This window comes from Lactuca virosa, chromosome 5 (genome assembly GCF_052849685.1).
Source record: "Lactuca virosa cultivar CGN04683 chromosome 5, Lactuca_virosa_CGN04683_v6, whole genome shotgun sequence".
NCBI classification, from domain to species: Eukaryota; Viridiplantae; Streptophyta; class Magnoliopsida; order Asterales; family Asteraceae; genus Lactuca; species Lactuca virosa.
Window position 1 is genome coordinate 424,842,028 of NC_136430.1, and position 21,523 is coordinate 424,863,550.

The window sequence follows — 21,523 nt, forward strand, 5'->3', positions numbered from 1 at the left end:
ACCAAAGGAGATAGGGTTGTTCTCTACTGCTCTCTGGGAGGAAAATTTGACGAAATGGGTGTTTTAGAATGGGTAAAATAGGGTGCAATGTCTGAAAATAGAGTTTCATCCAGACAAGTGGACTCGCCGAGTCCATATGTCGACTCGCCGAGTTCCCAGCTTAAATCCCGTGTCCACCTCGCTGCTACTCGGCGAGTCGGGACGCAGACTCGCCGAGTTCATGGCATAAATTTAAGAAAATACTTAAATAAAATCGTACCAGGAATCCGGTGTGTTACAAATCTCCCCCACTTATTTTAGAATTCATCCTCGAAGTCTGCTGCTCCCTCCCGGAACAGCTCCGGATAATGCTCCACCATCTCATCCGCGGGCTCCCAAGTCCATTCCGAGCCCTTCCGGTGCTGCCATTGCACCTTCACCAGCTCCACCCTCTTGTTCCTCAGTTCCTTCGACTTCCGGTCTAGGATAGCCACAGGCCGCTAAATATAATTCAGGCTGTCATCAACCTGGATGTCCTCCAAAGGTACCACCGCTGAGTCGTCCACCAGGCATTTCCGCAGCCGGGAGACGTGGAAAGTGCTGTGGATTTGACTGAGTTCGGCTGGCAGATCCAGCCGGTATGCCACCTTGCCCACTCGGGCTGCAACCCTAAACGATCCAATATACCTGGGTCCCAACTTACCCCGCTTCCTGAATCGGATGACGCCCTTTCAAGGCGACACTTTCAGGAGAACCATATCCCCAACCTGGAACTCCAAGTCTGATCGGCGCCTATCGGCATAACTATTCCTGAATCGGATGACGCCCTTTCGGGCTCTGGCTGATTGTACACACTTTCTCTTTCTCGTTTTCTCTTAGAAACTCTTGCTCGTTTTTAGAAAAATCATTTCTTTTGAAAATTCTTTCTCAAATCCTCAGTTTGAGTCCAGATTTACCAGAAGGTGCATCCGAATCCCTCAAACCAAGGCTCTGATACCAACTTATAACACTGTAAAATTTCAAGACAAATTTTCTTTTGAAAAACATATGATTCTCAATACACATTTCATTAAACATCATTTGTTTAGTTTACAAAACACAATCCCTTCTTAATTACTTTAATAATCCAGGATCCTCGAAACATAATTCTTTCACTGGTGTGTACAATCAAGTCGGTGTCGTCCCGAGATACTGAGAAAACCTGAAACACATAACACATAACATGGTAAGCACGAAGCTTAGTGAGTTCCCCAAAATATCACATATAACACATATTAGCCACTCGAGGCTATAACTTTGTGGACCCTTTGGTCCTAACTCTGTGAACCTTCCGGTTCTAACCCTGCAACTCTGGAACATACACAACATAAATCACATAGAAATAATGCAGTGCATCACAATCACATAATAGCATACAAGATACTCTGTCATATAACTCTAATTACCACTCTAGGTAAGGTATAGTGAGAAGACTCACCTCGGGTAACTCGGTAAATCTCGAACTCGGTAATACTGGTCTAGCCTCCGCCTAAACACATGGAACAATTACTCTAACCAATACAACTCTCAAAGGCTAGACTAATCTCACTCTAAGTTCTCTCAGAAGGGTGAAAGACCATTTTACCCCTCTTATGGCTCAAAGATCCAATCATTGACTAAACCCTAAAAGTCAACAAAAGTCAACCCTCCGGGTTACGCTGCGCGTACCAAATCTGTACGCTGGGCGTACTCGGCGACTTCACAGAATCGGGGAATGCGACTCCCTACGCTGCGCGTACTGGGATTACGCCCCGCGTAACTCCCAGTTTCATACTCCTTTTGATTTTGGGTCTTAAATGGTTAAGACATATACTCAAACTTCAGATCTGACTTCTCTAAAGCCACTTAATCCATAAAGTTGAAACCTTTAAGCCTTGGCATGGCTGTAAAGGTCACTAATCACTCTAACACCTTTCCTCTTCCCTCACAAAGCCTAGATCTCATGCATGGCTTAATATTCACGTCCAAGATTGGATTTTTATGAACCCTCAACTCATAATACTCTGAAATATAGTAGATCTAAGCTTATGGAGACCTTTTGCTCATAAAGTCTCCACCTTGGGACCAAAAACCCTAAAAATTGGTCCATGAAGCACAAATCAACAATAACAAGGAAAGCTCTGAGCTTTTTACCTCCAAGTGAAGCTCCTCCCTCTGTAGAACTCAGATCCAAGCTTGTACTCCAACTTCTAGCCTTCATAAGAACCTCCTCTTCTTCCTCACTAACACACAAAGGCACTTTTAGCTCAAGAACACTCACACACAAGCTTAGAACGAAGGTTGGCTCTCTCTTAGGGTTTCACTCTCTCAAATGGTGGTTGAGGATAAGGCCATAGCTTTCTTTATATAGGGCTCAAGTCTTATTTAGGGTTTTGAGTCTGGACCCGCTACGCCCAGCGTAGCCTAGGGTACGCCCAGCGTACCGGGTGGAGTCCGCGTCCAAAACACGCCCATGAGTACGCGCAGCGTACTCTTCAGTACGCCCAGCGTACTCATTTGCCACAATCTACTTTTAAGGGCTAAACAAGACAACTTAGAAAGAAGGAAAGGTTAAATAGATATACCCAAATTCCCGGATGTTACACCAAAGACTTTGGATTTTCTGAAATTGACACTTAAACCGGAAGATACGTAGAAACATTTGAGTAACCTTGCAAGGTTTTTTATGTTTTGGTGGGACCATTCCCCAATGAAAAGGGCATCATTTGCGTAGAATAGATGCGATAGTTGAATGTTGGAGCTCGGAATGGTTATACCTTGAAATATACCTTTTGCAGTTGCTTCCTTTAATGCAATATTTAAACCTTCCATGGCTAATATGAATAGGAAAGGTGATAGAGGGTCTCCTTGCCTAACTCCTTTTCCCAATTGGAATTCTTCAGTTGGACAGCCATTCATCAAAACCGAAGCTCTAGCTGACTCCAAGCATCCCTTCATCCAAAACCTCCATTTTATACCGAAGTTCATGTGTCGCATCATAGAATCTAAAAAGTTCAAATTCACCGAGTCGAATGCTTTATTGAAATCTGCCTTGAAAAGTAAGATCTTCTTGTTAGCCTTCTTTCCCCATGAACATAACTCATTAACAATAAGTGGTCCTTCTAAAATGTTGCGACCTTCAACGAATGCAGTTTGTACTTCATCGATACATTCCCCAATCACCACTCGAATTCTTGAAGCTAGGAGCTTTGCAATTATTTTATTCAAAGATCCGATAAGGCTAATGGGCCTGTAATCATCGAGGGACAGCGGATCCTTGGTCTTGGCCGCTAATGTTATAAATGAAGAATTACATCCACGGGAGAGCCTGCCCCACTGCTCAAAATGTTTAACATAAGCCATAATATCATCCTTTAAAAATTCCCAATATTTTTTCAAAAACTTGAAGGTGAAGCCATCTGGTCCTGGAGCCTTATCATTTCCGCAATCCCACACAGCCCTCTTCACTTCTTCTATCGAAATAGCACCTTCAAGGAACTCACTGGTAGCCTGGGAGAGTTTTTTGAATTTTTCACTTATAAATTCCGATCTTTGCTTCCATTTCTCTTTGAATTTTGAATAGAAGAAACTAAGGACTTCCTTCTTAATCTCTCCTGGTTGATTTGACCAAATACCATTTATCAGAAGGTTGTTTATATGATTTTTCCGGATTCTATTATTAACAAACCCGTGAAAGAACCGGGTGTTTCATCCCCGTCTACTAGCCATTTTATTCTTGATTTTTGTGTAACATCCCATTTTAAAGAGATTAATTAAATAATAAATCAGGAACCCCGGGAAGTAATTATTATTATTTTATATTGTTAGAGCTCAGAAATTAAATAATAATTAGTGGGGTGTTGGTTTCGGGAAGTCAAATGACAGGATTTGAACTCCAGGGGTTAAAGTGTAAGTGCGCGACTTATTTTGTAAAGATTTTAGAAGGCAGGGTGTAATGGGTAACTGTTGGACTTATATTGAAAGGATTTTATGGAGTCAGGGGCCAAATGGTAATTTTGGGATTTGAATTGAAAAGAACAGAGGAGGAGGGGCTGGAAATGTAAGTATGGGATTTTGTTTGAAATATGAACACGGGACTTAAACCCCGTTCCCCTCCATCTGTTGCCAACAAACACAAAACCCTAACCCTAAATAACCTACAGCCGCCACCTTATCGTCTTGCCCTCCAGCCGCCACCACCCCTCCTCCTTGTCTTTCCGATCAGCCAAGACCCGACGAACCTTGCCGCCGGTGATATCGACGCAGACGAGACTGTGAGACAACATAGCGTCAGTCGACACCGGAGTGCTCGTGCCTGCTGCTAGTCGCCGCCTGCCGCCATGGAGTGGCTGATATAGGTGCGTGGTTTGGTTTAGATCAATGAGTAGGTTCGTGTTCCAGTAGTGTGGTGTGTGTGTGGACGTGTTTTGCTGGACCAGAACCGAAAGAAGACGCCGCTGCCACCGGTCGTTGCTACTTCTGCCGCTGCTGTGACCGCCAAAAAAAAAACCCTGCCGCCGCCGCTGTTATGCTGCCAATCGTTGCCATCTCTCCGGCTCCGTTCCCCAGCGGCTAATCACCGCTGCTGTTGCCGTTTCTTGGTCTGGTGTCGTCGCCACCCACTGCGGGTGGGTGTTGGATCCATTTTCCTGAGCAAATAGGATGGGTATGCGAGTTGTGTTGCTCGTGATTGGGTGATGTGCGAGTTGCTGCTGCCGGAGATTGAAGAAAAGACCCACTATGGCCGCCAGCCATGGTGGCCGCCGCTTGCCGCCATGTTCCGTCGCCACCAGCCACCATGGAAGGTGGTTGTGTGTGTGATTTTGTGTACGTTAGGTGTGTGTGTGTTATTTGGATCGTATTGTAAGTTGTAACCAAACGAAATAGTAGTGAAAATCCGTCACCACCACCGTGAGGTGGTGGCTGCCGCCTCCTGCCGCCGTGTCGGGTGGCGGTGTGCCTTGTTTGGTTTGTGTCTCGTTTGGATGTTTGGACAAGGGACTACTAAACCCTAATGGGCCAAAATAAACCCTAGTGGTCCCAATGGGGCCCAATGGACCCAATAAAACCCTAATGGGCTTGATGATATTCTAGTGGGTCTAATAGGCCCAATAAATCCCTAATTAACTAAAAAGCCCAACAAATTGATAAATAGGCTAGTATTTGGGTTGGAAACCCTATATAGGGTTTGGAAAACCCTAAGAGCATAAAACCCTAAATGTGGGAATTGCTTGGGACACACACGATAATTAATTATTAAACCTAAAATAATAATTAATAGTCATTGGCAAACTAACTTAAGACAAAAATGGACTTAATGGATTAAGTCCTTAATGGGTTAAGTAGGAAACTTAACCCTAGTCATCATTTTATGTGAAACCCTAATTTCAATTGGGGTTTGTGTTGGGCCTTTCTATTGGGTTTTGGTGATTGGACTATTAATGGGCATTCTAAGAATAAGTAAATGGACTAAATAATTGTATGGGTTTTAGGATAAGGCCCATGCGAGGACTTGGGCCCAATTTGGAAAATTGGGCCATAGATGGGCCATAATTGGACCTTTATGATTATGTGATATTGGGCCATGGGAATTGGACTGGAATAATTGGATGGGCCTTAAGGAAAGACCATGTAGAGGTCTGGGCCCAATTTTCCATATGTTCGGCCTTGTCCCATTACTTGACTTTTGGGTTTTTTCTAGTGTGAGTTGGACCTTGGGCTTGGAACCCAATTATTAATTGGGTATTGTTTGATGTTGACGGTTCGGGAATCTGTCAACCAGCAGCTGGAGTTTTATCTACGGGACTTCAGAAATGCCAGGTGAGTTATCCTCACTATACTAAGGGGTCTAAGGCACGAAGGCCGGCCCATTGAATATGTTATCCTAGCTGTGTTAGATGTTGAGTATGAGTTAGTGTTGCATGCTAGTGGTTATGTCAGTTAGGTAGACCTGTAGGACTACCTGCGATGTTATATGATTATTGCATGCTAGTGGTTATGCCAGTTAGGTAGACTTGTAGGACTACCTGTGATGTTATATGATTATTGCATGCTCAGTGGTTATGTGGTATGTTATATGTTATGTGGGATGGGTTGAGGTTGTACTGCTCCGTGCGGTAGCCAACAGACCTTAGGAGCATTCCAGTTACGGGCTAAAGGGAGACTCGTACTGTGGGCTTGGGAGCATTCCAGTTACGGGCTAAAGGGAGACTCGTACTGTGGGCTCGGGGGTAATCCAGTTTGTAGATTTGGGGACCCATTAAATGTTGTTCAGTTGGTTATGATTACGGGCTAAAGGGAGACTCGTATTGTGGGCTCGGGAGCATTCCAGTTACGGGCTAAAGGGAGACTCGTACTGTGGGTTCGGGGTAATCCAGTCTGTAAAGTTGGGGACCCATTACAGTTTCAGTTTATTGTTTCAGGTGCAGCAGAGGATCGTGGCAAGACAAATGCGTGATCGTACAGTTCCTCACTTTTTATGACTTTGTTTCTGTGACAAGGCAAATGCGTGATTGGGTTTTGAATTGTTTAAAAAGTTTTAAATTGGCTTGAATTTTACGGGTGTTACATTTTGCCTTAGATCCATGCTCGCCATTTTTTCCAATTCAGTGAGTTTGCTAGAAATTTTCGCCTATTCGCTGACTTTTTCCATCTGTAAACAGTTTCTTTCAGCCTTTTTATCTAATTCCACCATCCTTTCTTTGGTCTTCTCAATCTCCATGACCTCTTTTGAATACATCGCACGCCGTCTTCTAATTCTGCCTTTAATAAATTTTAGTTTGCTAAGGAAAAAAATGTCTGGTGATCCATATCCTTTGAATTCAGAAATCGCCTGCAACACAACCTCGTTAAATCTAGGTCGAAGGATCCATGAGTTAAATAGCTTGAATGGGATAGGTCCGAAATCCAAAGAACTTAATTCCAAGAGGATCAAACAATGATCAGAATGTTCCCTGGGAAGAGCGGTACATCACCTTGTGGGAATTGTTTAGTAATTCTGGGCATACAAGGATCCTATCTAATTTACTTAGTTTTGCTCCAAAGTTTTGGAAGTAGGTGTACTTGAATATAGTTTTTTGCTCCAAAGTTTTGCTCCCAGTCTCCAAAGCAAAGTGGGCAGCTGTACAGAACCTAGTTTTTTGATTATATATTTTTGTTTAAAAATAAAAAATTATCATAAGTATAAAGGTCTTTTTTTGTTGTTCGTTATGTGCATTTGAGTATATTTAAATTTTCAGAACAGGCCCTGATCATATTTGCTTATTTTTATGCCAATTCATTTGTGTAACTTATAATCAATTAATCATATGTAAATATAATCTTTCTTTAATCTGATTTTCAGTCTCTCTTTAACGTTTATTGATGTTCATAGGTTACTGAAATCAATAGAAAAAAAACATAAATTATTTATAGGTTATATGTAAACATAAAGGTTTAAGTGTTTTCCGTCACATTAATTTTATTATAGTCAAGAAAACTCATCATTGATATTATAACCTTAGTTTCTAATTGATTACGAATAATAGTGAATTGATCAAAATTAAGGTTTATGGAAATTAAAACTTAATGGCCTTAAATTTTCGCAAAAGGCTAGGGTTCTTGAAATCATACCCTTCACCCCCTATCATCGAAAATGTTATGGTTTTTAGTCTCCTTAATTATAATTTTAAATGCCTTAAATTTTTTTATAACTATAACCTATTAACCCTAATCTCTTTATTTTCGAAAATTATAAGGATTATTGGATTATGATTAAATTTAATGTATTTTATTAATTGTTTAATTGAAGATAATTATTTAATCCCTAATGATTTAAATTTGAATTATTTTTATTAATTGTTTAATTGAAGTTAATTATTTTAATCGTTGATGATTTAAATTAAAGGTTAATTGGTAAATCATTAATTGTTTAAAATTAATTAATTATTAAAATATTATTTCGAAAATTTATGTGCGAGATAAAGATGTACGATGGAAGAAGTGATTTAAACCATTAAATCTCAATTAAACATAATTGGAAGACATTCAAATAATAAGAAGATCCGTGCCGCGATAATTATAAGAAACAAGTCGTTTCATTCATTAAATCTTGATCAACATCAGCATACAAACTTATAACATGATCTTAACCAAAAAAGAACTACAAATTCTAACGTAATAATTTACTCAGCCTTCTTAGCCTTTTTTGGAGATTTAGCAGCTTTAGATGGAGTTGAAGGCTCCTTGGCAGCAGTCTTCTTTGGCAATAGAATTGGGTTGATATTTGGAAGAACACCACCATGAGCAATCGTAACTCCACCTAATAATTTCCCAAGCTCTTCATCATTTCTAATGGCCAACAGAAGATGCCTTGGAATAATTCTGGTCTTCTTGTTGTCCCTAGAAGCATTTCCAGCTAACTCTAGCACCTACAATCAACAAAAATCAAGCAGATTAGAAAAATAATCCATAAATTAGAATCAATATAAACAAAAAAAGGAACTTCAGAAATCAGATCTAAGCTCCATGTTCTTTGTTTAATTCAAAATCAAGCATGTAAACATCCATTTACGATATCTACGTTGAGCTTAATGAAATGAGATGAGAAAATAAAACTTACTTCAGCAGCAAGGTATTCAAGAACAGCGGCGAGGTAAACCGGAGCACCGCTTCCAACACGCTGCGCATAACGTCCTTTCTTCAGAAAACGCCCAATTCTACCGACGGGAAACTGCAGTCCGGCCTTGACAGATCGGGTAACCGCCTTCTTCCTTGGACCACCGGCCTTTCTTCCTCCGGCACCCTTCTTTGACTTTGCTGCGCCTTCCATTTTTCTTTTAGCGATGAATAAACAGTAAGAAATGAGCGGATTCTTCGTTATGGATGAAGAACAGGTGTTGACATGGTTTGGTTTTGTAGAGGTGGGTGGAGGTGACTCGGGATCGATAGCTTTGTAACAACCGTTGGATGGGGTGATTAATCAACGGTCTTGATTTGTTAGATAGCGATCCGCGTGAAATGAATTGTGTGATTTTCACCTCTTTTTTTAAATTTTAAAAATATTTTGACTCTCCCGCTAAATAGACTAACCACGTGTTTTCCAAATACGCCATTATGAATGGCCTTATTATTTTTGGGTGATGTTAAAACATATTCCGTATTTGCTTAAATAAAATTTATGTCACTTTATTTTATAACTTGTAAGATATAATCATTAGTTTTTTTATTATTATTTAATATTAGGCAACTAATATAATTTTTAAAACTATCATAGATGGTTCGAGAAATTGACACCAATATATGATGGGTCCACAATTAAGATGCGTGATGAGTCAAGTTAAGAAAACTGTGGTGTTTGTGATGTTAGTATTCAATTTAGACAAAATTGCAAAAAGGGTCCCTGTGGTATGCATTTTTTTGGGGTTTTAGTCCAAACTCCGACTTTTTTGACTTCGTGGTCCTTTTGAGCTAGTTTGCTTGTGATTTTGGTCCCTCGTAAAACTGAAAAGACTAAAATGCCCTTTCTGATATACTTTTTATGTTTTTCCATTTTAATTTAAAGGAAAAAGAAAATAGTTAATTAATTTGGGCCTCTCTCTCTCTCACACACACACACAAACGTGGATATCATCTCTCTTACACATACATCTTTCCCTCTCTCTTTCTTCCCCAAACTCAAATACCTAAAATCACTAGACCAACATGAATCTAGTAATCATATTCAAATTTGAGGAACTTTCGAATTCAAAGGAGGAAAAACAAGAGGGATGGGGAAGAAGATGGTACTCACTTTCTCCCTAATCTGATGATTTCTACTCTCGCAACCACCCTTCTCTCTACTTCGCTACTCTCTCATATATGGACAACAAACAACCCATCACATTCGATCTACTTCTGTTACGGGAGATTCTATCACCAGAAAGAGATCACGACGATGATGACATGCCTTATTCCTCCTTGTTACTCTGATCTGCAGATGGGGTCACAAACAAGCGAGAACAGGGGACGAAGATAGTGATAATCGGTAGCTAATGATGGTCTCATTAGGAGCTAATAATGAAGATGATGGGGAAATCGAGTTTCAATGCGGTGCATGTACGATTGGCCGATGTGGTGCATGTACGATTGGCTTTATGTACCTTTTAAAAATTACCAGTCAATTAATTGATTGAGGTTTTGATTTCTATGTAATTTGTTTGAAAAAAACATAATAATTATGAAGTTAACTCATTCAATAAGAAAATCTATATCGCAACATTATAATAAAACAAGTTGTTTCATTCCTTAAATCCTGATCAACATCAACATACAAACTAATTATATGATTCTAACACAAAAACTACAATTCTAACAAAGTAATCTATTCAGCCTTCTTATCTTTCTTAGGAGATTTGGTAGCCTTAGATGGGGATTTAGGCTCCTTGGCAGCAGTCTTCTTTGGTAATAGAACAGGATTGATATTTGGAAGAACACCACCATGAGCAATCGTAACCCCACCCAATAATTTCCCAAGCTCGTCATCGTTTCTAATGGCCAAAAGAAGATGCCTTGGAATAATTCTTGTCTTCTTGTTATCCCTCGCAGCATTTCCAGCTAACTCCAACAACTACAAACAACAAAAATCAAGCAGATTAGAAGATGTTCCATGAATTATCAAAATCCAGATCAAACCAGAAAAAAAAAAACATCATAATCCGCCATGGCATCGATTTAAGAAATCCCTAAATTAAACTATAACTTGAATAGCTAATAATCAAAAACGTATTCAACTTATATCGATACGAAAGGAGATTGGAAGAGAAAACTTACTTCAGCAGCAAGGTATTCAAGAACAGCGGCGAGGTAAATCGGAGCACCGCTTCCAACACGCCGAGCATAACGTCCTACCTTCAGAAAACGCCCAATCCTACCAACCGGAAACTGAAGTCCGGCCTTCACAGAACGGGAAACCGCCTTCTTCCTTGGACCATCTCCCTTTCTTCCTCCGGCGCCCTTCTTAACTTTTCCATCTCCGTCCATTTTCTGTATGTCGACAAATAGATTGTGCAGTAGTGAATGAATTATTCGATAATCGATGAAGAACAATAGCAGACATGGTTTGGTTATGTAGAGAGAAAGGTGGGTGGCGGGGAATTTGGGATCGATCATAGCTTTGTATTAGCCGTTGGATGGAGTGTTGTTTCAACGGACTAGATTTGCTAAATCGCTATCCGCGGGAGATGAGTCCGATTATTTGGTTTTGTGATTTTCAAATTTTTGTTTAAAATTTTAAGGAATAGTATGGATCTCCCGCGAGACTTTCAGCTATAGAGTTTTTCATGTTTTACTTTTATTTTAAATGCAATTACTTTGTTTTATACTTTTATTATATTTTGGAAAATGAAATTGTGTCGTGCGTTTAATTGGAAAATATTAAGATTCAATTAAATTCTATTGATTTTGTAAATTTATGATAGAGGTTATCTCTCAAAACAAAACCAAATTAAGAGACCAAACCACTAAACTTAATCTTGAATGTTGAAAAAGGTCGTCCAAGGATTAATTCTTTAACCATTTAGTAATCGTCTTTAATTTTATTCATGGATTTTATTATTTAATGGTAAATTTTTTAGGTTAGCATGTGTCATGTATAACTGAACCAACCGTTGATATAATTTCATAACCATTGAGTTTCGGTTAATATCGATTTTGGTTGTTGGTTAATGAAGTTCAATTATCGGTTGATATCGGTCATCCATTATGGTGAAAATTGAAAGAATAATAGAAAGCACATTCTATAAAACAGTTGAAAATACATGAGCCTCTCATCCATCAGCTTCATAATCCCCTCCTTGATGGTACCAAGCATCACATGAGTAGCATCCAAGATATCGTGAGTAACCTCGGCTGTAATGAACTCGCGCAACCTCTCATCAATTGGTTCCGTGTCTGAGCCAGAACCTGAACCATAACCAGAGCCAGAACCTCCTTGAGTAGTCATCACCGTCCTCAAACTGAAACACAAACATGTAAATAATCAATATGTAACTCGAGGGAATCCTCACTATACAGGCTTCCATAGAGTTTCCAGGTCAACTCTTCTCAGGTACAGGTCTTGTGCTTCCAATAGTACAGACTCAATACTACCTTTCACACCTACATGTACCTTCCTAAAAAACAATCATGATTCCTCTAAGTCACCACACTAAAACTATATACCAATCCTATGTTAAACAACATACATATCCTATGCTCTCTTAGGAAGTCTCAAGTCCCACCGCTCGCAGTACCAAGAACCTCAATCAACACCGTTGGTTGCCTTATGCATGCACGTTACACACAAAATAGGATCACACGGACTGTCAAATGATGTCCACAACAAAACAAGGAACATTAAATTAGGTCAAATCGATCATTATAGGGCTATATAATCCTAATCGTATACAAATTTGAAAGCATACACTTAGGTGTTGTTTGTTTTTTCGAAGCAAAAATATATGAACTCTGCGGACCACCTTTGCAACCCTCTGTAGCATAAGAGGTGGAACAAACGGCTGCAACATTTAATAAAAAGTTTGTTTGTTTTTTAACGTCTGAAGACTGTTGCAGTAAGTTAAATTAATGTGTGAAGAGGTTTGAAGCGGTTGGTTTAGTGTTGCGCCACGCAGCACACACACAACAATTTTTAAGTCAGAAGTCTTCTGAAAAACAAACAGCTGTGAATGGTCAAGTGTTGCGCGTGTGCTGCGCGGCGCAACAATAAGTGGTATGAAGTGGTTTTTTTTTAACAAACAGCACCTTATCAATTAATTAAGCCGATATCAATTCCAAGTAATACATAACATATAATCCTCCTATGCTATAAGGCATCACACAAATCAGATAATTATATCATATGCTTCCTGAAGGTACCATTAGCTCTAATCTAGCATGTAATTCTCATATCAAGCATACTACTCATAATACATAAGTATGGTTAATCTTGGGAACCGCTTACTTGAGCTCGACTGATTGCATTGTGACAACCCGAAATTTTTATCTTGTACAGTCATTCAATTCAATCACAGTCAGACGTGTTTCTGCTAACTTTTAGCATTGTTAAGGGTCTGTTTGAGTGTTCTAAGCCTAGTACTTTCAAGGATTTGGTGTTAGGAAGTATCTACTGGAGTTCATTGTGCAGCATGCAAGCCGGAAAACTCCAAGTCTTAGAGTTTACGGCCGTAAACTATAGATTACGGTCGTAAACTCTTGGTTGGCCGTAAACTCCTTCCATATACATGATATTCCTTCATTTTTCACCATTTCTCACACTTCCAACTCAAGAAACTCGATTCTCTCTCAACTATCATCAAGAGTTTTCACCTTGCTTAATCTAGTGAAAACCCTGTGATTTCATCCATGATGTCATCTCTTTTGGGTAGATCTTCAAATCTTCATCACTTACACCAAGAACACATACTAGTTCTTGAACCGTGAACACCCCCCTTCAAGCTTCAAAACATAAGTAATCTTCCATATACTAGTTATCCTATAGAAGCTCTTAACATATACCCTTGAAAACAACCATTTCCCAAGAACAATAGAGTTTACGACCATGAGCATCTCCCTTGGCCGTAAACCCCTATGAAGAACACCATTGGCCGTAAACTACATTGACCGTAAACCCTCCTCATGATCTTCATTGACCGTAAACTCCCATGGTCGTGAACCTCTTTGGTTGTAAACACCATGGCCGTGAACACCCTAGGCCGTAAAAACACCCTTGTGTGTGGCCGTAAACCCCTTTACAACAATCATATGTGATTGTAACACTTCCTTCCATGTGTTTCCTAGTCCCTAAGGTGGTTCCAATTCATGATTAGTTGTTATATACACTAATTATATCCATATACGTGTCATTATATGCTTAATAGGATCCGTTTGTGCTCGAGACTTCACTTGACACTTAGCATCCAATATCAATCTTTCACTCGAATCACTCACTACAGGTGAGTTCATACCCCCGTATATTCATAGATTTCACTGTTTTAAGGGGGGGATACAAGTCTAACACAAAGATTTTGTGTTACAAACAAAAGATTTCAATAAACTTATCAAAAGTAATTTCAGTTATCATCAATTCAAATGGTTTTCAAAGATTGTGTTTAAATGACATTAAGTCACCAAAAGTATTTCAAAATATTAAATTTCTTTTAAATATTTTATAAACTTATATTTTCTTCCAGAAATCATATATATATATATATATATATATATATATATATATATATATAATATTTAAAAGGCTTAGGACTGATAATCCACTTTGGTTCCTTTTCCTTGTTTGGATGTGAATTATAAGTATCGGTTATTTGTCCGAGTGTCATTTAAATTTTACTTATATATATTTGTATATGTATATAAATATAAAAGTTATTTCATTCAGTTCAAATACACTTTGTAACATGTTGAGCAAGGGGTTGCATTCACAAATACTCGGTATCAATTTAGAAAGTACATATAAATTATAATAGGTATAATTTAAGATTCACATAACATTAATGCACGATTCAAGTATATTAAAGTACATTGTTTTACAAGAACAAAGGTTTGATTCAAAATTAATCAAGGATATACATCTTTCAGATACATGTTAAGAACACTTATTCAAGAACATACTGTCAATCATTTATTTCAGAATGATTGGGTTTTCATAACTATTATACATGTAACGTTTATATGCTTTTTATGAGTCATTTGATACAGGTTGTTTAATTAATTTAGACAATATAGTTAAAGTCCTGACATTATAACCAGAATCTCCAGCCGGGGATCGAAACAATGTGTGTATAGATCTATATTGGGATTGACAACCCCACACTCAGACTGCTAGCTACAGTCAGGAACTATATAGCCAATAAAATTAGCTGACCAAAAACCCTTCAATTTGTTTGGAGCCCTTCAATGTTATCCACACCAATCACTTTTATTCTGCCATCTCTGCAAGGAATTAATAGGAGAAAAGGTTTTCAGGAATTGCAGGTTTTCCCCTCATTTCTATACAAGTATGGAAACTATGCCCAATAACTATAATGCAACTCTCCCCTTCAACATTATATGTTGTTAATTAATTCTAAATTTGTTCACTATATCTGTACACACATGGCTGGCTTACTACATCTAACTATATAACAAATGTTCATTTTTATTTGCATGTTTAATAAGAATAGATTAATTACTCAAATAAATAATAAAGATTTAAATCAGAATCTGATTAAGGGGGAAAATTGAAAATGTTAATGAGAGGAGGGAGTAAAAAGTAAAAACAAAAAAAGACTGAATAAGCAGTTATGGAAGAATAAGTGGTTGGAGAAAGAAAATACATTATTTAACATAGATTTTGGAGGTTTCACTCTCTGATATCAAAACTAGGATCAACGTTTGTGGAGCAATGCTGAATAATATAATATGCCCTGGTAAAAAATATATTATATATTTTAACAGATTTCTAACTTATAAGTTTTTTTTTCTCAATACAACAAATTAAGCAATCCACTGAACATTTCATGAAAAAGGCTCTTCTTATAAATCCATCTCCCAACATTTTAATTCAATTTTGTATTTTCTTCAAATAAGTGGTAATTTTGTAAAAGTTTACAAATATAAAACTTATAATAAACAGGTTTTTAGTGGAGATTACCTGTAGCAGAAACTTGGTATCCTGATGCTTTGAAAACTTTCTTGAATCTGAATGACAGATATGGAACTTACCATAGCATCTTCCTATTATGTTCATACGGAATACAAAAAAGCATTAGTTTCTGTCATTGTTAGAGGTTGATCTACCACTATTCTTCATCTTCCTCAAACTAATCCTCTAAAGAATGAATGAATAATCGGAGAAAGAAAACAAACTCTTAGGGTTCTTATGATAATGATATAAGGAACATACCTCATATTGAAAATGAATACCATTGAATAAGAAAACATTATGTAGCATCAATCAGACTTCCCACTTGTGTGGTTTGATCTTCTGATAATATCAACATAGTACATAGTATGCTATATTTATTGCTAGGATCATCTTTGCTTTTGTTTTTTTGTTTGAGGTTTCAGTACCATAAGCTCCTCCTACATTATTATGATTATGAAATGGGAACCAAAAGATCATTAATATGATGACCTGGCATTTACAATAAAAAAAAAGTTTCTTCATCTCATTGTTTTTCAGAAAATAGTTGAAAAAGTTACCATAATAAAACTAAGCCCAATAACTATAATGCTACTCTTTTTCTGTTGTATACCCTGCATAAGCAAGAAAAAGAAAATCATAAAACTTTTATTTCATCCATTCAACTCTGTATGTTGTTAATGTTATATGATATCAATGATTAACACATGCTAATGCTTAATTTGTTCACTACATATGTACTAGAAAAGATAAATGACCAAAACTGATTAATCTACCTGGGGTTTACTTTTGCATCATCTGTCAAAGGCTCTTAAATCCATCTCCCGACAGTTTGATTAAATTTGGTATTTTCTTCAAATGGATAATTTTGTAAAAGTTTACAAATATAAACTTTATAAACGGGTTTTAGGGGATATTACCTTTAAGGTATTATCTAAAGCAGAAACTTGTTGGTGACATCATATCCTGATGCTCTGAAAACTTGCTAGAGCATCCCTACGCTCATATGGAATACAAAAAGCATCAGTGATTGAATAAAAAATATGTAATAATGACTTTTTCTTAAATCAAAGTAAGTATTTTTGTATCTGAATGTTGGTAAAGATTTTTTTGCTGACTTGTCCTTCAGCTGCCTCTCATATGTAAAAATTCCCTAAACATAAAGCCTGAATGTTAGACACTCTGTTACAATTAACATACATATAACACAGATCCAAATATAGAAAAAAGATAAAGTCTGGTGTATTCTACACAAAGAAACATATAAGTAAATGAAAGATGGATCTGTGTCACCATTGATGAAAATCTTACTTAAAAAAAAATCAAAATATTAGAAAAAGAAAAAGATGAGAAAGGCACTGAATTTACTATAGTTTCTGCCATTGTTAGAGGTTGATATACCACTATTCTTCATCTTCTTGTTTATTGCCAGTTAAATTTATCACTGAAATATGTTGAACCAAAATGCGGTGCAAATCAAAGTACTCCTGTAAAGAATGAAAAACCAGAGAAAGAAAACTAATTCTTATTGCTACGATTAAGGGAACAAACCACATTGAAATTTGAAAATGAATACTACATTATGATGTAACATCAATCAGACTTCCCACTTGTGTGGTTGCTCTTCTGATAGTAAGTAGGGTAGAGAAAACTGTGATCTGATAAAATTGCTTATTCATAAAACTGCAGACGGAATCTGAAATACATTCTCAAAACCATCCAAACACACAAAAACATTGGCATATTGATCAACAAAAACATCTAAACACAGCAGACAAACCATATTGGATGTTATAACGAAACCCCCAATGAAAAGAAAAAGAAGAAAACCCCGAAAAGATCAACAAAGCTATAGAAATAGACTCTAGTTTCCTTCCCTTATAAGACGCAATGAAACTAATGTAGTTACCTAAACCCAGAAAATCAATTTTTACAGAAAAATGCCATCGAAATAATGGAGACGAAGACAGGGTAAGACAAGAAACCGTATTGAGAAGAGAGAGAACTAAGAAAACAGCAATTAACCTTCGATTTTTCTCATCCCTACATCAATTTTAAACTTACAGCATCTTGATACAGAAACCCTTTAAACTTACAACGATCTTGATGATTCTTGGATTAAAGACATGGTAGTGGATCTCCTGCGAATGATTGGGACAGGGGGTGTTTGGTTCTCCGGGGAGCGGAGTTACAGAGATCACTTTGAGCCTCCGGCGACCGGCGGCGTTTGGGTCTGTTGAGAGCGGGACGATTGAAGTATATTATGCGCCAATACCGACCCAACCCTTTCGACTTCTAACGGTTATTTGTTTATTTATTCTTATATTTAAAACCTTTCCATAATTAAGACTTCCTATTAAATCATCTATTTAATTATGGATAAATGTAATATTAACCCATCAAATTTTTCGTATTTGTTTTAAAAGGTCACTAAACTATTTTTTTGGCACATTAAAGTAATAAACTCTCATTTCCATGTTTTAAAATACCCTTTTGTTACCTGAAACCGGGTTGAAAGGTAATATACATGCCACAAAGGAAAATGTCGGTGCCAGGTCATTTAATGAAATGGCCACATGTAGTACATTTATAATAATTTGTTTTAAACAAACCGATTGCGTTATACAATCCCTTCCCCCTCATTGAAGAAACTCCTCCTCATTGAAGAAACCCCTCGTCCCACCATAGTAACTGAAGATCGATGGTTATATTCTTCTCAATCAAAGTTCATGTCCAAGGTGTGTTCATCAACAAACCTTTTTGCTATTCTGATGGTGTTCATCATGTGTTCTAGAACATCGATTTTGCTGGTATGTCGTATAATGAGTTTGTGTTTTTTCTTGAACGATTCACACAAGAGAAGTGTGAGAAACTTTATTATTGTCAACCTAATTTACAAATCCCAGAAGGTTTAACCTTGATTTCTAATGATCTTCAATATCAAGAATTTATAGACATTGCTTATCGATGTGGGGTACAACTGCCTGTTTACATGGACCATTTTGGTACTACTGTGCATGCAAGTAAGGAAAATGAAAATGAAGATAATTGTTCTGTGAAGTCAAATATGTCAATCGAAGGGGAAGAAGGTATTGACCTGACTGACTTAATGAGTCCACAACAGAGCAACATGGAAGGAGTAACCTATGAAGGAGTAAGTCAGGCAAATGGAAATGAGGATGCCACAGAAGGTGATCCAAATGATGATGAAGATGAGAATGTCCCAGGTGTGAAAGGAAAACCAATGTTTAATGAAGAAATATCTTGGAATAAGCAGTTGCCAATTCTAGGTATGAGGTTCACCGACCCTAAACAATTGAAATTCATGCTTTGTAATTATGTTGTAGCAAATGGGTATCAATTGTACTTTGAAAAAAATGGCAATAAAATGTTATTGGTTAAGTGTTGTGATGGTGAATGCACATTTAGGCTTTGGGTGTCATGGATGAGTGAGGAGCACTCATTCCCAATCAAGTCCCTTATCAATGAGCATAATTGTGCAAGAAGTTTTAAGTTAGGGTTAATTGTTAGTTATAGATGGATTGGTAGTCCTTTCACCAGGGAAGTTCTTGAGAATCAGAAATTCAATGTTAGGATGCTAAAAAAGGAAGTAAAGACTGGATTTGACATAGAGGTTAGTATGAGACAATGTAGGAGAGCTAATCAACATGAAGTGTCTCTTGTTGAATGTACTATAGTGGAAAATTATGCAAAGTTGTGGTCCTATGGTGAGGAGATAAAAAGGTCTAATCCAGGATCAACAGTCAAGTTGTATGTGAACTCTATGTCAGATGGGAAAACTTACTTTAGCAGGATATATATATATATATATATATATATATATATATATATATATATATATATGTTTTCATGCACTAAAGGAGGGTTGGAAAAGTGGATGCAGAGGGATAATAAACTTAGATGGGTGTTTTCTAAAAGGAATGTGTATTGGTCAGTTATTGTGTGTTGTTGGTAGGGATGGAAACAATCATATATACCCAATAGGTTGGGATGTAGTTTATGTTGATAATAAAGACAATTGGAAATGGTTCTTAGAAAACTTGCAAAAAGATCAACATCTTGAAGGTGGGGTTGGTAAGACATTGATGTCAGATCAACATAAGGTATGTTTGTGTTCATAATGTCATTGCTTATTTGTTTCAAATGTGATCTACTTGTAAATGTTATGATGATGTAAATGTAGGGGATAATTGAAGCAATGAAGGATTTATTCCCAGAGACAGAACATAGGCAATGTGCCAGGCATGTTCTTTCCAACGTCAAGAAGAAATTCCCTATGGCTTAATATGAGAAATGATTTTGGAAGGTTTGTTAGGCATCAACTGAACCCCTTTTCAATTCTACAATGAAAGAGATTCAAATGATTAGCCCTGCTGCTTATGTGCGTCTTATGGGAAGGAATCCAAACTCATGGTCAAGAGCATTTTTTCAAATAGGAATGGGGTGTGATGCTTGTAACGCCCTGTTCCGAATCAATTCCTAATTCGAGGCTGTGGCCCGAAGAGCGATCATCATAAGGATTAGGGCCTTTAAAAAGTTAAGATTTAGGCCCATTTGGATGTGGATAATGTAGATATGTGACCCACTAGTTCGATTTTCACTTTGGAGTCAAAGGGTAAAATGGGAATGTAGTGTTTCAGACTTCTTTTATGAATTATGGATTTTAGTTCGATGTGTTTTAAGTCAAAAGTAATTAGATAGGGTTGTAGATCTCCTCAATACCTTTCCGTGGATATAAAGAACGTCGAAAACGGTGTTAGAACGAAGAAGTTATGACCATTTGAAGTTTGGGTGGTTTTGGGCCAAGCTGAGTACGTTGGGCGTACAAAAGGTGTACGATGGGCGTACTAATGGAATCCTGAGTACGCTGGGTGTACGCAATCAGTGCCCAAACCCTATTTTTGTGGTTTAAGCCCTATTTAAGCTCCTTAACTCCCCCAAATCCACTCCATTCTCAGCCTCCACCCCTCCAACACCCCTTTCATGAAACCCTAACCTTAGATGAGCCTTTTGAGCTAAAAAATGTGATTTTGAGTGCTTTGGAGTATGCATGGTGCACCTCGGAGAAGAATGAACTTCTTGTAGAAGTGTTGGTTGCATTGGAGCTTGTAGATCTGGACTTTGTTCACCTTGATCTATCTTCTAGAGGTATAAAGTTTGAGTCTTGATGATGCATTTGTTAGATCTAGCTAGTTTTGGATGTTATGAGCTTTTGGTCATTTTATTGCATAAAATTTAGATCTTGAAAGTTTGTGACCTTGTTATGGATAAAGTTGGAAACTTTATCCATCTAAACATCATTGTGATTCAGATCTAAAGGTTGGAGACTTGGACTTAATGGATTAAGTTGAAAAAGATGCACTTTTGGTCTCATTTGATGCTTAAAGGCTAGATCTTGGTGGTTTGGACTATTCTAATGGATAAAGTTGGAAAATTTATCCATTATGGAGCTTTTAGGATCCATAAAAATGTAATATTGATCCTTCTATACCTTCCAGGAGAGTGTCATGATGTCTTAATGGATTGATAAGTTAAGGTTTTAGCTTTTGGACATTTTCTAGACATGGAAAGTCATAAAGGTGGAAACTTTATGACTTAGAATGATGTTGTGGGACTCGATCTGAGTGTTGGATGAAAGTGTTGGGTTTTCTACGCATCAAATACACTCTAAAACTAGGTAGCGGAAAAATCGAAACAACGATATACCTAAGTGTACATGCAACCTATGGATCTATGGCTTCATGCTAATTACATCAACCTTAGAAAACTAAAACATAAGTAAGAAAACATACCTCTTATGTAGCCCTTGATCTCCATGCTTGAGATCTTGAACCTCCATGAAGTTGCTTGGATGAAAGGATCCAAACCAGAATCCCT

The 21,523-nt window shown here is 37.5% G+C and overlaps 2 protein-coding genes and 1 long non-coding RNA gene across 6 annotated transcripts; all 3 read right to left on the reverse strand.

Annotated features, from left to right (window-relative positions):
• Positions 1–8,053: 8,053 nt before the first annotated feature.
• LOC145112738 (histone H2A-like) lies at positions 8,054–8,852 on the reverse strand. The gene is made up of 2 exons (XM_079048872.1): positions 8,597–8,852; positions 8,054–8,405 (listed from the first exon to the last, which is right to left on the reverse strand). Exons 1-2 carry the CDS (start codon positions 8,804–8,806, stop codon positions 8,160–8,162), a joined length of 456 nt encoding a protein of 151 aa, XP_078904998.1. The 5' UTR covers positions 8,807–8,852; the 3' UTR covers positions 8,054–8,159.
• A 1,381-nt stretch (positions 8,853–10,233) lies between these two features.
• On the reverse strand, positions 10,234–11,064 carry LOC145112739 (histone H2A-like). The gene is made up of 2 exons (XM_079048874.1): positions 10,786–11,064; positions 10,234–10,582 (listed from the first exon to the last, which is right to left on the reverse strand). Exons 1-2 carry the CDS (start codon positions 10,993–10,995, stop codon positions 10,337–10,339), a joined length of 456 nt encoding a protein of 151 aa, XP_078905000.1. The 5' UTR covers positions 10,996–11,064; the 3' UTR covers positions 10,234–10,336.
• A 3,532-nt stretch (positions 11,065–14,596) lies between these two features.
• Positions 14,597–17,907, reverse strand: LOC145116465 (uncharacterized). 4 transcript variants are annotated; one of them, XR_013712101.1, is made up of 8 exons: positions 17,205–17,907; positions 16,994–17,112; positions 16,546–16,778; positions 16,402–16,477; positions 16,186–16,239; positions 15,887–16,065; positions 15,635–15,717; positions 14,597–14,934 (listed from the first exon to the last, which is right to left on the reverse strand). It is a non-coding gene; the product is annotated as an uncharacterized LOC145116465 (long non-coding RNA). The 4 variants fall into 4 exon arrangements; XR_013712100.1 differs by having other exon boundaries at positions 16,402–16,778; positions 17,722–17,907; XR_013712099.1 differs by having other exon boundaries at positions 16,402–16,778.
• Between the last annotated feature and the right edge of the window lie 3,616 nt (positions 17,908–21,523).